Source organism: Oryx dammah, unplaced genomic scaffold, assembly GCF_014754425.2.
Source record: "Oryx dammah isolate SB20612 unplaced genomic scaffold, SCBI_Odam_1.1 HiC_scaffold_1, whole genome shotgun sequence".
NCBI lineage: Eukaryota > Metazoa > Chordata > Mammalia > Artiodactyla > Bovidae > Oryx > Oryx dammah.
In genome coordinates, this window is record NW_024070185.1 from 10,695,483 (window position 1) to 10,711,689 (window position 16,207).

The 16,207-nt window shown below is 49.9% G+C and overlaps 1 protein-coding gene across 1 annotated transcript in view; it reads left to right on the top strand.

Moving 5' to 3' along the window:
• Positions 1 to 16,207, top strand: part of SCARA5 (scavenger receptor class A member 5) — a 133,891-nt gene that overhangs the window by 84,555 nt on the left and 33,129 nt on the right. Inside the window, exons 5-7 of the mRNA XM_040237051.1 lie at positions 8,189 to 8,269; positions 11,027 to 11,125; positions 12,992 to 13,048. Coding sequence (XP_040092985.1) covers positions 8,189 to 8,269; positions 11,027 to 11,125; positions 12,992 to 13,048 — 237 coding nt within the window. The remainder of the gene's footprint in view (positions 1 to 8,188; positions 8,270 to 11,026; positions 11,126 to 12,991; positions 13,049 to 16,207) is intronic.

Here is a 16,207-nt window from a genome sequence, read left to right on the forward strand (position 1 = left end):
GCTGAGGCTCTGCTGGGACAGGAGGGGAGTGCATGCTGTGGAAGTCATTAGTTGCACCGAGCCTTGCCCACCAACCCTTTGCCTGAGGCTCTGGGGAAAGCTGGCTTTGCAGGCTGGCCACAGCCTGGTGCATACACTCAGGGCCCCAGAGAGGGTACAGGAAATGAGGCCTGAGAGCTCACGACAGTGTAAATGTCAGTGTAAACGTCAGTGATGAGAATCCGGAGCCCCAGTGACATCAGGGAAGTGGAAGCAGAGCCCTTAGTTGCGGGACCCCACCTCCAGCAGCCGGCCTGGGATTAGCATACTTCTGCTGCAGTGTTTACGTTACAGTCTCGGGTTGCTGTTATGTTGGCTTCAGGCCTGCCGCATCAGCTACCAATGAACATTTGTTCTTGGCAGGTCACTGGCTAGATTCCAGCACCCATGGGTCCCCCACCCCATCTCTCATTCCAGGATCCTGGAAGGGAGAATGGATTGCCTTTCCCTTCCCGTTGGCCGATCCCCAGAAGAACCCTGGTGTTTCTGCCCAATGTGTGTGGGTGCTCAGTTGCTCGGTTGTGTCTGACTCTTCGCGACCCGTGGACTGTAGCCTGCCAATCTTCCCTGTCCATGGGGTTGTCCAGGCAAGAATACTGGAGTGGGTAGCTATGCCCTCCTCCAAGGGATCTTCCCAACCTAGGGATCGAACCCAGGTCTCCCACATTGCAGGTGGATTCTTTACCATCTGTGCCACCAGGGAAGGGCTTCTCCCCAGTCCCTAAATCCTTTGTTCTGAGCTGGAGTTGCTTCGAGCCGGAGCGGCTCAGGGCAGTCGGGTGAGTGCAGAACTGTGCTGGGGGGTGGGCTAGACCAGTGGACAGTCAGGGACCTGGGCATGGGACTGCTCTGCTCCCACTTACCCTGCCCTCTGTGGCACGAGCTGGGAGAAGAATGTTGACACCAGGCCCGAAGCACAGTGAGGGGCTTGGGTCTGTTCCTATGATTGAGGAGAAGTGGACTCTGCTCCTCCTGTCCCAGCTTACCTCTGTTCCGACCTGCTCCAGTGATAGAAAAGATGAGAGGGCGATGATGTAGATGGTGAGAATCTTAGAACTCATCCGAATATTACTCAGAAAGAATGAAATAATGCATTTGCAGGAACATGAATGGGCCTAGAGATGATCATACTAAGTGAAGTAAATCAGACAGAGACAAATATCATATGATGTCACTTACATGTGGAATCTGAAGTATGATATGGATCAACAAGTCTATGAAATAGATACAGACTCTGAGATACAGAAGACAGACTTGTGGTTGCCTTGGGGGAGGGGAGCCAGGGAGGGATGGATTGGGAGTTTGGGATTAGCAGATGCAAAGTATTAGATATAGAATGGATAACAACGTGGTCCTACTATATAGCACAGGAATTATATTCAGTATCCTGTGGTAAACCATAATGGAAAATATGAAATGTATCAGTTCAGTTCAGTCACTAAGTTGTGTCCGACTGTTTGTGATGCCATGAACTGCAGCATGCCAGGCTTCCCTGTCCTTTACTATCTTCCAGAGCTTGCTCAAACTCATGTCCATTGAGTCAGTGATGCCATCCAACCATCTCATCCTCTATCCCCTTCTCTTCCTGCCTTCAGTCTTTCCCAGCATCAGGGTATTTTCCAATGAGTCAGTTCTTTGCATCAGGTGACCAAAGTGTTGGAATTTCAACTTCAGCATCTGTCCTTCCAGTGAATATTCAGGACTGATTTCCTTTAGGATGGACTGGTTTGATCTCCTTGCGGTTCAAGGGATTCTCAAGAGTCTTCTCCAACGCCACAGTTCAAAAGCATCAATTCTTCGATGCTCAGCCTTCTTTACAGTCCAAGTCTCACACCCGTACATGACTACTGAAAGCCTAACTCGAGGTCTGACTACTCGGGACCTGACTTGATGTCATTTTCTCAGGAAGCCAGGCTGACAGTCTGGAGCTTGCTTGGACTCCTCCCTTTCCTCTGCCCTGCCCCCTTCACGGCTCTCATCCAGGTGATTCCCGAGGCTTGTCTCTCCCTCCTTCCTCACTGCCTCCCTCATAGGGGTCCTCCCGGCCTCCCTTCCAGGCTCCAGCTTCTCTCTCCGACCCACTGTTGCTGTCTGATTGACCCCATCAGCGCTCAGCCTTCTTTTCAGTCCAACTCTCACATCCATACATGACTACTGGAAAAACCATAGCTTTGACTAGACAGACTTTGTTGGCATATTGTAAATATAAAAATATTATATATATATATAACTGAGTCACTTTGCTATATAGAAGAAACTAGCACAGCATTGTAAATCAACTATACTACAATAAAATTAAAAACAATGCTCATGCAGGGACCACTGGGATGGCTGACACCATATAACAGCTTCCACAACTCCCCAGAAGTCATTCCTTGAATCTCACCCATGTGCTGGATGCTGTATGAGGCCCAGGGCCATGGAGAGCAGGGTTCTAGCCCCACAGGTAGGCCTGTCCTCCTTGGGGACCACAGTCTGAGAGGTGTGACAGTGACAGGCACGTGGGTATAGGGTGGCCTGTCCAGACTCGGATGCTTCCCTGGGGAATCTGTGCACAGTGATGCTCGTGGCTCCTACCAGCTCTGTGGGGGTTCCGCCCTGGTGTCCTCTGAGATCAGAGGGGTGAGTGTGAAGGTGAGCTTCAGAGCTGAGAGCAATGGGCCTCTGAGAAGCGAAAGGACTTGGCTAATATTTGGGGACACCATGAGGAGAAAGCTTTGGCTGAGGTGGAGGAGAATTTGTATCGAGAAGCATCAGACTGTGAGTTTGCAGAAGGGGTCAGGTTGGGAATGATTTGGAGTCTCCAACAGAGAGGGCTGCTCATTGTAGTGTGAGGGGCTTCTGAGGGCTCTGAGTTCACCTGATTCTGATGGGGTCAAATCAGACAGCAACAGTGGGTCGGAGAGAGAAGCTGGAGCCTGGAAGGGAGGCCGGGAGGACCCCTATGAGGGAGGCAGTGAGGAAGGAGGGAGAGACAAGCCTCGGGAATCACCTGGATGAGAGCCGTGAAGGGGGCAGGGCAGAGGAAAGGGAGGAGTCCAAGCAAGCTCCAGACTGTCAGCCTGGCTTCCTGAGAAAATGACATCAAGTCAGGTCCCGAGTAGTCAGACCCCGAGTTAGGCTTTCAGTAGTCATGTACGGGTGTGAGACTTGGACTGTAAAGAAGGCTGAGCATCGAAGAATTGATGCTTTTGAACTGTGGTGTTGGAGAAGACTCTTGAGAGTCTCTTGGACAGCAAGGAGATCAAACCAGTCCATCCTAAAGGAGATCAGTCTTGAATATTCATTGGAAGGACTGATGCTTAAACTGAAGCTCCACTGCTTTGGTCACCTGATGCAAAGAGCTGACTCATTGGAGGAGACCTTGATGCTGGGAAACATTGAGGGCAGGAGGAGAAGGAGGTGACAGGATGAGATGGTGGGATGGCATCACTGACTCAATAGACATGAACTTGGGCACACTCTGGGAGCTGTTTAGGGACAGGGAGGCCTGGTGTGCTGCCGTCCATGGGGTCACAAAGAATCAGACATGACTTAGCGACTGAACAGGAACAAATAGATCCCAAGAATGCATCACCAGCAGTCAGCGCTGATTTGAAGAAGTGGTTGGTCCTCAGAGCTCCAGACAGCCTGGCCCCTGGAGACCCAGACTGGCCACATTCCAGGCTCCTCTGAGTCAGCCTGGCTAGTACCACCCGAGGACACGACTAAGCCCTGGAAATCAGCACCTGCCTTTACTAGCCACCCTGGCTTCTTCCCAGTTAATCTCTAGTAAAGGTCTTCACTAACCACTTGCTGTTGTTGTTTAGTCTCTCAGTCATGTCTGGCTCTTCACGACTTCATGGAGTATAGCCTACCAGGCTCCTCTGTCCATGAGATTCCCCAAGCAAGAATACTGGAGTGGATTGCCATTTCCTTCTCCAGGGGATCTTCCCAACCCAGACACTGGCAGGCGGATCTCTACCACTGAGCCTCCAGGGAAGCCCACACTAAGCACTTAGTTGTATCTTAAAAACTCTATCCACATGTAGGATATTTTTAGAATCTGGCTCTTATTGAACTGGCAGGGGGGTTTCAGATGGGGCTATTCTAATAGCCATCCTCAGTAATCTCAGCATAGTTCTGATGAAGCATTTTGAAGAGTAGGGTACAGATGGTCAGGGACAGTCTTGCTACTCACAGGTTCTCAAGCCCGTTTATATCCAGGAGTCAGAGTTCCCTTACTCCTCACTGCAAACACCCGAGAAAGGAATTTCTACTTAGATTTTACAGACCCCGAATTTGAACCCAAGATCTCCATCCTCAAACCGCACCTTCCAAGTGATCTCTGCCCCCTTGATGCCTCTCCATCAGAGTTAGTCCACTGGGTAGCATCCTGTTTTTGCCAGAACTACTGCTGGGAAGGTCCATGTGTTGGGTCACACCCACCTTGGAGTGAGAAGAATTGGAGGACATGGTCCATAGCACCGTTGACCTGCTAGAGCCCAGGCTGCTGAGTTTCCCATGGGGAGGGCAGGAAGGAGCAGGGAAGAGTGAGAAGGGTGGAATGGTCTGGGGGCAGGGGAAGGTCACAGCCCTGTGACAACTGGTGATGGGCAGAGATTCAGGAACTGCTGTCAGCAACTTTTGCTGCAGCTTTGACCTGGCCAGGGGATTGCTGGCGTGGGCATTGTAAAGCTCACTTGCTTCTTGCCCCTGTCTTTCTCTGCTGTATAATCTTAGGCGTGTTCCCAACAGATGTGGTGTCTCCATCCTGTTGTCTGAAAGCTGAGGTCCACATGGCCAGTCTTACTTTGTTTTTCTTCCTAGAAAAGAGGAGTGAAGTTTGCTCAGTCATGTACGACTCTTTGCAACCCCATGGCTATACAGTCCATAGGTTTCTCCAGGCCAGAATACTGGAGTAGGTAGTAGTAGTAGCTGTTCCCTTCTCCGGAGGATCTTCCCAACCCAGGGATCGAACCCAGGTCTCCCGCATTGCAGGCAGATTCTTTACCGGCCAAGCCACCAGGGAATCCCTGGTGAAGAGAGGAAGATGGTTACAAACCGCGGTCCTCCTCACATGATCCATGCCTTGTTTAATGATTTGTGCACTTTTCCATGGTTGATTCCTTCTTTCCTCTATTCTCATGCCATTGAATTCTTAAACTGCTGTCAACTTTGGTTAGGGTCTGAGGACAGTGCCAACTTGGGGAATGGTATCAGTACATCTTGATCTTGGCCGCCTGGCTGTTTTGTGTGTCTTAACACCCTCTGATCTCATATACTCATTCATTTGGCAAATATGTATTGTGCAAGCATGACTGCTAGGGGGCGAGTATACATGTTTTGGTTTCCTAGGGCTGCATGGCAGAGCACCACAACCTGGGTGGCTTTTTGTTGTTTAGTTGCTCAGTTGTGTCCAGCTGTTTGCAACCCCATGGACAGGCTCCTCTGTCCATGGGATTTCCCGGGCAAGAATACTGGAGTGGGTTGCCATTTCCTCCTCCAGGGGATCTTCTTGATCCAGGGATCAAACCCAAGTCTCCTGCATTGGCAGGAGGATTCTTTACCACTGAGCCACCAGGGAAGCACCTGGGTGACTTGAAACAACAGAAATCGATCCTCTCACTGTTCGGCAGGCTGGAAGTCTGAGATCCAGGTGTGCACAGGACCATCCTCCCTCTAAAAGCTCTGGGGGAGGATCTTTCTTGGCCTCTCTCTCTACTTTTGATGTTGCTGGCTATCCGTGGTGTTCCTTGGCCTGTAGACGCATCATTCCAACCTCGGCCTCTGTGGTCACCTGGCCTTTTGCCCATGTGTCTGTCTGTCAGGACACCAGAAATTGGCTTAGGACCCACCCTACTCCAATCTGATCTCATCTTAACTAATTATAGCAGCCAAGACTCTGTTTTTAAAGAAAGTCGTATTCTGAGGTCCCAGGTGGACATAAAATTGGCAGGGACAGTTTGACCCAGTGCAGTACAGTTTGGGCATTTTCCTTGGTCCTCTTTTTTGTCTCACTGAGCAGCCAGAATGGAGAGTTTAGAATCTGGGTCTTCACAGCCAGTACAGGGATGCCAAGGGTGTGGTCCTGTCTCAGAGAGCTGGCCATTTTGTTAGGAAAAAGAGAACATGTACCCTTGTGACTACAGGACAGGGCAGTGTGGGATAAGCATCAAACAGTACCAAGGACATGTGTTCAAACAGGCCATGCCCGCATGTGGCAGGAATGATGGATCAGAGAAGGCTTGGCCACGAGAGTGGCAGTGAGCAGCCTTGGAGGGGCAGGTAGTGATAGGAGATCGATGGAGAGGGGCCCCTGGATCGCCAGCCTGGGAATAGCAGGCTGCAGGGCGTGAAGGGACAGGTCTCTTCTGGGAATGATGTGACGTCTAGCATGATGAGCGAGGCAGGGTTGATGGGGCCAGACAGCCCTGAGCTGATCCCTGGCTCGCTCACTCATTAGCTAGCTGCCTGTGTGGTCTTGTGAACCCAGCATGTGTGGACTGACTCGGGTCACACAGGCTAGATCCCTGCCATGCTGGAGCCTCACCGTGGAAGGAGGCCCCACTAAGGAGCATTTAGAAACCGCTTCTTCCATCCAGGTGCTCAAGCGAGAAATCTGACCCTGATCCTGGCTGCCTCCTCTGCTTTCACCTACATTAGCCAAGGTCTGTCTCTTCTACTTCTTAACAGCCACTGACATCCCTCCTCATGGCTACTTCCCTAATTCAGGGCTCCCCCACCTCTCAGCTGGGTGCAACCTCCTCCTTAGCCTCCCTGCCTTTATTTCCCCCTGTTCCCATCCCTTTTCCAACACCACAGCCCAAGTGCTCTTCCTTGTGTGCAGATCTGGCCACACTTGTGTTTTAGGTCCCTCCTGTGGCTTCTGGTGCCCTCGGGGTCAAGTTCAACACTTGCACCAGGCCTCAGAGACCCTCCACTTTCTCACCCTTCTTACCCCATCATGTGTCCCCCCGGCTTCCAATCCTACCAACTCTCACAGATCTTTAAGCTCTTATGGGGATTGTTCTCTCTGCCTGGAACTTTCCCCTTTCACTGTGTCTTAGATAGTTAAGGCTGTTATAACAATACCATGGGCTTCCCTGGTGGTTCAATGATAAAGAATCCACCTGCCAGTGCAGGAGACTTGGGTTTGATCCCTGAGTCGGGAAGATCCCCTGGAGAAGGAAATGGAAACCCACTCCAGTATTCTTGCCTGGGAAATCCCATGGACAGAGAAGCCTGGTGGGCTGTAGTCCATGGGATCACAGAGAGTCAGAACTTAGCAACTAAACAACAATACCACAGACTGGGTGGGTGGCTTAAAAGGCAGAGATTTCTTTCTCACAGTTCTGGAAGCTGGAAGTCTGAGACCAGGATTGGGTTCAGATGCAAACCTTCATCCTGGCAATGGCTGCCTTCTTGCCAGATCCTCCTATAGCAGAGAAAGCATGCTTGCCAGTACGAGTGTGAGGAAGGGAGGGAGAGAGACTGCTCTCAGAGGTCTCTTCTTATAAGGGCACTAATCCCATTATGGGGGCCCCACCCTCATGACCTCATCTAACCTTAATCACCTCCCAAAAGGCCCCAACTCCAGATACCATCACATAGGAGGGTAGGGCTTCAACACATACATTTGATGTTGGAATGAGGAAGCCACAGACATTTAGTCCATAACACACTCCCGCTCCTCCCTTTACTTAGCCACTTCTGTTCCTCCTTGCAATTTCACTGTGGATGTTACTTCTTCCAGGAAGGTTTCCCTGATTTCTGCCTGCCCCACCCTCAATACACATACACGAAGGTGGACTAGGTAGAGCCCCACGTGCCTCCAAAGCATATTTTTGACTCTTCCTTTCTGTAGGAGTGAGGTTTTTTCTTTTTAATATTTATTTATTTGGCTGCATCAGGTCTTAATTGCAGCACACGGAAGCTTTCACTGTGGCCTGTGGGCTCAGTAGTTGTGGCCTGAGGGCTTAGCTGCTCCGCATCAAGTGGAACCTTAGTTCCCTGACCAGGAATCAAACCCGTGTTGCTGCATCGCAAGACAGATTCTTAACAGCTGACCCACCAGGGAAGTCCCTCAGAGGGAGTTTTTGTTTCCTCTGCAGGCGACCTGTTCCAGAAAGCCGTCCTCTAACCTTAGTGCTGTGTGTCACCCTTTCAGGACCACCAGGCCCCAAAGGTGATCCGGGGGATGCAGGGAAAGAAGGCAAGCCTGGAATTCCTGGACTACCTGGACTTCGAGGTAATGGGGGCCCCGGGAGGGACCTGGACATACCAGGAAGGGAAGCGGCTCCCCCATCCATCCCTGACTTTCTGTTTTAGTGTTGGTGTTGGTGATGGGGCTCTCAGGACAGTCCCCAATCGACTCAGCTTCAGACACCCTATTCTGTTAAAAGACTAAGAGGTTGTTGGTGTAACACTGTGTGTTTTAGTCTCTCAGTCGTGTCTGACTCTTTGTGACCTTGTGGACTGCAGCTATCAAGCTCCTTTATCCATGGGATTTCCCAAGTAAGAATACTGAAGTGGGTTGCCATGCTCTCCTTCAGGAGCTCTTCCTCACCTAGGGGTCAAACCCAGGTCTTCACGTAGCAAGCGGATTCTTGACCATCTGAGTCACCAGGAAAGCCCTGCTGTTAATATAAGTCAGTTAAAAAAATCTTTCTGATTTGGAAAGCTTAAAACATTTTTAAAGTAGTGTAACACTAAGATGGAGCAAATCCTTTTCCATAGAAAGTACCAGGATCTGAAGGAAAAGAGTGCACAGGAATCTTACATTTCCCTGAAGCCACTCCCCACCCCAGGAGTCAGGGCCCCTGAGACCAGAATCATCAGAAAGAATCGAGGGTGTCCTCTGATCCAGAGCAACCCTTCCAAGTATGCTGCACCCCCTCGGCATTTCCTGAGTCCCCAGCACTTGACCCCTTGCTTCTGAGGAGACCACCCCAGTCGGTAGATACCTGTCCTCTCCTGCCCTTTGTTACCTGCCCTAGTGACAGCCTGGAAGGTCCAATAGCTGATAGGAGGGTACTTGGGGACCTTCTGGAAAGACTGTGTTCTCCTAAGATGCCTTTCTCAGGAGTTCCTGTTCCATTGCCTTATCAAACTTTGCATCCCAGCCTGTCAATTCTGGAGCCTCTGCTGTGAGCAGCATTTAGGAGAGCGTAGAGTCTTCTTGGGACTTCCCAGGTGGCTCAGTGGGTAAAGAGTCTGCCTGGGATGCAGGAGACGAAGGGGACATGAGTTCAATTCCTGGATTGGGAAGATCCCCAGGGGGAGGGCACAGCAACCCACGCCAGTATTCTTGCCTGGAGAATCCCATGGACAAGAGGAGCCTGGAAGGCTATGGTCCATAGGTCAAAAAGAGTCAAACATAACTGAAATGACTGAACATGCATGCACTTAGAGTCTTCTAAGTCAGCAGTCCCCAACCTTCTCGGCACCAGGGACCAATTTCATGGGAGACAATTTTTCCATGAACGGTGAGGTGGGGAGATAGTTTTGGGATGAGTCAGTGCTTTAAATTTCCTGTGCACTTTTTTTCCATTATTATTACTTCAGCTCCACCTCAGATCATCAGGCATTAGATCCCAGAAGTTGGGGACCCCTATTCTAAGTGATTTAAGAAAAGGGGAGGCTTATCAGGGGAAAGGTATCTGCTTATTTATGTCAGGAATTATACCTCCAAACCCTCTCCTTCCTAAATCTCTAAGGAGGCTGCAAACAGGGAAGGAAGCAGAGGCTGGTGGAGGCGGAGCTCAGAGCCTGGCCTTTACTCCTGGCCTCCGCCTCTCAGCGCAGCTCCCTAAACTCAGAAGTTAAGGATGCCCAAGGGCTTCCAGCGCAGTGGAACCTCTTTTTCTCCCTCAGTCAGTGATGGGATGGGGGACCCCTGGGCATATCCTGCATGAGATTCAGAATTCCATGACAGCAGGGCTGTTGGCCTACAGGAATGTTATGTTGGGGGGTGGGTGGGAAGGAATCAAGCCCTTTTCTGAGGTCCTTCCACCCTCTTGGGACCCTGGTCATTTGGTGTTTGCTGTAGAGGAATCATAAGTGAAAGGCAGATTTCTTCATGTCTTGAAAAAAGGCCAAAGAAAACGAACTAACATTCAAAGCAGGAAAGAACAATTAATTAGTTAATCAGAGTGCCCTGCTTTGCAGAGATAACTTTGGGCTTAGGTCAGGCCTCCAGGGGTGGAGGCCTCACTGGATAAGAGTTGTTGACTTCCGGTCTCCATGGTGACCTGCGGCTGGTGTCACGGGCCTTGTGGCCAGGAGCCCTGGGGCCTGATAGATCAACAGCCTGTCTCGCCCCAATTATTGAGCTTTCGGACTTCCTCCCTCCTTGTCAGCCTGCCATCCCCTTCTCTACACTTCCCTGTGTTTGCTGCAGGGAAGGGACCTTTCTATTTTTTTTTCCTATGGAATGAGGAGTGATTTCATCTTCTTCCTACCCTAAGTACCAATAATCCCTTTTCATCCAGCATGAGATGAAGCCAGCCCATCAGGGCTAAGATCCTGTCTCCAACAGTGTCTGCTGTGTGACCTTGGGCAGGTTGCCTCACCTCTCTGGGCCTCAGTTTTCTCATTGGTAATACAGGTGGAATAACACCTCAGATTATGGGGGGAATTAAATAAGATACTTAATGAAAAGCATTCAGGAAAGTGCCTGGCGCATTCAAAAGGCTCAAAATTTTTTTGCAAATCTAAATCTCTAGCATAGGTAGAGCTAACGAGAGCTTGCCCAAATGAGACTGGCACCTCCAACATTGCTCACAGTAGGCTTGGACCTTTCTTGGGGAGGGATCCAGACTCATTGGGTTAAAGGTGCTGACGGGGAGAGTTTGTGTTGGCCTTTTGGGCTGTTTTTGCAGCATCTTTAACTGAAAAAAATCAAGAAGCAGAGGCAACAGGAAGATGCATGGTTGAGCCAGACAGTGGTCACTGAGGGCCCTTCCGGTTCTGAGTCTGAGGCCCCAAAACTTTCTTGTCTCCCTAGGTCTGCCAGGGGAGAGAGGGACCCCAGGACTGCCTGGCCCCAAGGGTGATGAAGGGAAGCTGGGAGCCACTGGACCAATGGGCATGCGTGGCTTCAAAGGTAACAGTGCGTCTCAGAGCATGCTTGCTCACCACCCGCCCCTGTACACCAACGTGGGCACTGGAGCGTGGACCAGATTCAAATTCTGGTTCTGCCACTGACCCGCTGAGTGACCTTGAGCAAGTCACTGAATCTCCTTAAGCATCTGCTGCTTTTCTTCCTTTTTTTTTTCTTTTTGGCCATGCCATGTGACATACGAGATCTTACTTCCTGGATGAGGGATTGAACCCATGCCCCCTGCAGTGGAAGCATGGAGTCCTAACCACTGAACCACCAGGGAATTCCCATTAAGCGTCAGTTCCTCCATCCCCAAACTAGAAATCCTCATGATGCCATATTTCACAGGGCTCTCATGAGGGTTACATGGAATGTATATGAGTGAAAACATGGTCAACTCTAAAGCACTATAGAAATGCAAGGGAGTGTTCCTGTGCTTGCAATTCAGTGACGGAATGAGAGGAAACCGGGCCAGGAAAACGGAGACTGCAAACCCAGGCTAGCCCCTCCCCCCAGTACTGCCAGATTCCTTACAGTTTGTCATATTCTTCTGATCCCCCAAATAGTTAAAACTTATAACCAGTTCTCAGATTTCCACTGTCAATAGTGTTTCTTCTGACTTGTTTTCCTTCATGTTAATAGTCACCTTGTTCATTTTCAGGGGAGCCCACTTTACAGTCATTCCCATCTTTTCATGTTCGTTTCAAGTGTCCAAACCTCCTAGCACCATCGCAGAGGAAGAAATCTGACACTCTTTCCTTGGCCTTTGCCTTCTCACTTGTTCTCACCCCACATCAAGGATGACCTGTTAATCTTGGATCACTGGGAATTTTTATTCTACTTTCTGACTGGTGATTAAACAGACCGAGGTTTTCCTTCCTCTTATATCCACATTTTAAAAAATTGATTTTTAAAACACATTACAAAAGCAGTGCATGCTTACTAAAAACAGTTTAACAATACAGAAATGTATGAAGTCTAAAGTAAACAGTGAGTGCCCTCTTTCGTGGTCTCTTACGTGCTTACTCTTCAGAGTAACTACTGTAAACACTTTGGAGCACATCCTGCCAGACTTTTTTCCCAAAAGCACATTCATATTTACATATATGGTTGCCTTTGTTTTTTTTTTTTTTTTTTCAAAACTTGGATCACACAAGGCATCTTCCCCTGGAACTTGCTGGCTTCCTTTTTTTCATGAGAGAATTTGCCATAAGCTTTTGATTTGCAGTTGTCTTTCTGGAGGCACTTGGATGGAATCCCCAGTCTTTTTAATGTCCCCTTGAGTGGTGTCAGGACCTTTCAACTTCTTTGTAGAGTGAGATGTTAGCTGAGAAAAGAGCTCTGTTCTTTTAACCATTTCCCGGGAAGGAAATGCCACAATTCCCTGGAAACTCTCCCTCGTGTTCTATAGCTTCCCCCACCAAAAAATCTGCCTGATGTAGAACCTATGTTTCTCCTTGTAACTGAAGACCCTCCCTGCTTCCTTTTCTCCCTGCATGCTTATTAGAGCAACCTTGGATTTGAGCTTCTAAAATTTTGGCTATTTAATAGGAATATCTTTTCTTTGTCTTCTCCCTATGGGATACCATGCACTCCCTTAAGTGTGTGCTGCGATGCTCCTCTGTGTTTTAATTAAGAGGGAAGGAAATTTCTCAGCTTGGTGCCCACCCACCCTGCTCCCAAGGAGGACTGGACAGACAGCGTAACTGACTCGAGCTCTTACCCTTCCTGCCATACATGCCCTGCAGCTCTGCGGGCTCCTGCCTCAGCATTTCTCTGGTTTGGGGTTAATGTCTCCTGCAGATAAGACTTTGTTCACCATGCGGATTTATTTCCATTTCTAATGTGGGTTTTCCTCCTCTGTTCTAGGTGATCGAGGCCCAAAAGGGGAGAAAGGAGAGAAAGGAGACAGAACAGTGGATGCCAGTAAGGAAATTCTGTTGGGGTCACTGGGATTCTGGGTCGGCACGGGTGTGGCTGTTGCCCCAAGCAGCCCCACAAGTTTTGGGGTCTGGGAGATGGAGCCATTGGCCCCGACTCCAGTGTCAAAGAAGCTACCTACCTGCTCCAGGGCTCAGTTTGTCCAGCAAGAGAGAATTATGCCCCAGGGGTGCAGGCTATGTTTCCAGTGGTTGTGTGGAAGGGTCTGGAGGCAGACTGCCCAGGCTTCTTTCTGGTTGCCTCACTATGTAATGTGTGCCTCAGTTTTCTCATCTATAGAATGGGAATAAAAAGTGTTCTTATATCATAGAGTGATTGTGAGAATTAAATGAGTCAATCCATGTAACTGGTGGTTAAGACACGTGGTTAGGACTCAGTATTAATTATTAGTATCCTATGTAATACACAATTCAGACAGACTTTCTCAAATCATCAGAGATGCTTGCTAAAATTCGGTTACTGACTTCCTTAAAGAGCTTGACCTACCTGGGTAGTTATATGGGGAAAGGTGTTGAGGCTAAGCAGAATCTGTTTGTTTTTTTCCTCTGCCACTAACTGAGCAGTGATGCTGGAGATCTCATTTGGCAGACCACTGAGTCCAGAAATGGATGTCTCTCCAACCAGGGTCCTTCCTACAATGTTTACGAGGAAAGTCAGCTTATCTAGTTATAACAGTCTTTTCCAGGGCTTACTTCCACTATGAAGGGCTCCATGTAGAACCTTGGAGAGATCGCCAGAGAAGAGCAAGCCTCCAAGCCAAGTTTCAATGAATAGAATTTTCTAGCCAAGTTAAAAAAACGGTACCAGCACGTAGTATTCTGGGGGCTCTAAAATCTACCATCTGCGTAAAGGCTCAAGCTGTTTACCCTCTTCTAAGGCATATGGGCTCTGGTGTGGGCTCTCCAGGAATCCAGGGCCTGGGGAAATGGACAGACACCACTGTAGATGCACACTTTGGACCCATTGTGAGGTTTCCTGAAGGCTGATCCTTGGTTTCAGTGGGTCCTTAAAGCGACACTCCATCCAAACTATGCGGGGCCAAGAGACCTTGCTCTTGAATAGTACCTTCTCCAAAGTCCCTGAACCTTTATCTTGCCTCCTACTTCCTCTGCCCTTTCCTTTTCTAGGACAGTGATTAAGGATCCAATAGGGAAATGTATGTGATAGCTTTTTGTCTCTCTAAAGCGATGGGTGTACCTAAGGACAGGTATGCCCATATCTACAGGGACTCCATATGCTCATCTTCCTTTGCTGTGCCACGCCAGGTTGCTTCAGTCGTGTCCGAATCTTTGCAACCCCGTGGACCATAGCCCTACCAGGCTCCTCTGTCCATTGGATTCTCCAGGCAAGAATACTGGAGTGGGCTGCTGTGTCCTTCTCCACACCTTACCTTGGATGCTGTAATCCACAAGCAATCTATATGCTTTCTAGCATTATTTAGAGTCCCTTTCAAGGACAGCCAAGGGCTTGACTGGGAATGTCTCAGCTAGAAGAGATGTGTTTGACCGTGCAGGAGCCAGAAAAAAAAAAATTGAAGGCAAAGGAAGGGAGTCTAGATCTGATCTAGGATGTCAGTGATATATCTGAGTCACATTTCTTTGAGAGCTGGGCAAACTACTTTGTCTCTTGAACACTGCCTTCTACAGCTCTTTGTTGACTGTTGACTTTTGGTAGAACAGTGCCAAGCCAGCTGAGAAGGACCCTGACATTCCCCTGTGAAATGGAGAAGTCCTGATGGGGTGGTGGGAAAGGAGGGACTGTGGAAAGATGACCCCTGAGAGGGATAGCAGAGATACTGCCCACCCAGTGTGTACCCACGGGTGCTTGTCAGACTCTTTGGCAGCTTCTCCTGCTGACTCAAGAGCAGGGGGTGGCCTGTGCTGGGTAAGCCTGGAAGAGCTGTGGGCTGTCAGTCACCATGTAGCCCACAGGGATGTTTTCACCTCTGTTTACCTTGCCTCAGTGGGCCTGGCTGTGTGGGCTTTGCAGTGGGATTGGGCCCCGAAGCTGGAGGCACAGTGTATGGAGGGATGGGTGTGGGAGAGAGCTGAGTCACAGAGGTTGGGGGCTCCCCCAGGCATGAGCAGGGAGCCTGGGGGAAGGGCGTCGAGTCCACTTGGCCCTGGAGCCTCTATTCTGCACTCAGAGGCTGGCCAGCCCCTTCTCAGGCACTGCTGGTGTTCTTTTTTGCCCTGAAGGGGCTGTACCCTCCCTGGAGCCCAGAGCTCAGGTAACTGCCCCCGACAAGACCCCAAAATGTCTCCATCGGTGATGGAGCAGGAAAGTGGAGTGGCTTTGCAGGTTCAGCCCCATCGACAGGGGATCGTACATGCAGCATGCAAGGCATGAAAGACACACATAAGACACACACACATTGCAGACCCGCCAGGCTGAACGGCCTTGTCCATTTCTAGTTCTGAGAGGCCTGGAGTGGGGAGTAGAGACTCTTAGGGCAAGGAGCAGAGGCTGGGCAGAACACCCAGGCCTCGGCCTTCTCTGATTCTGGAATGAGAGGAAGGCCTCTGGTCTTTTTTTTTTTTTTTTTGGCTGTACTGGGTCTTTGTTGCTGCACATGGACTTTCTCTAGTTGCTGCAAGTGAGGGCTACTCTCTAGCTGTGGTGCTCAGGCTTCTCTTGTTACACAGCACGGGCTCTAGGGCGCATGGGCTTCCATCGCATGGCTCCCGGGCTGCAGAGCACAAGTTCAATAGTTGTGGTGCACAAGCTTGGTTGCTCCTTAGCACGTGGGATCTTCCTGGATCAGGGATGGAACCCGAATCTCTTGCATTGGCATGCGGATTCTTTACCACTGAGCCAGCAGGGAAGCGTCCTCACCCCTGCACCTTTTTTTTGGGCACCTCAAAGCTTGTGGGATCTTAGGTCCCTGACACAAGGATTGAACTCACGCCCTTGGCAGTGAAACTATGGAGTCCTAACCACTGGACCGCCAGGGAATTCCCAGGCCCCTGCTCTTGAAGAGGAGTGGGCTCCTTAAATAACTTCGAGGAGCCCCCACCTGGAGATAGGGGTTACAGGGCCTGAGGCTGAAGGAGGGCGGTTGAAGCTCTTCGGGGCTGAGACCTGGGCCTTCCCACGGCCTCCACCCACCAGGCTGCCTCTGCTCACGCCAAACCCACACTATAG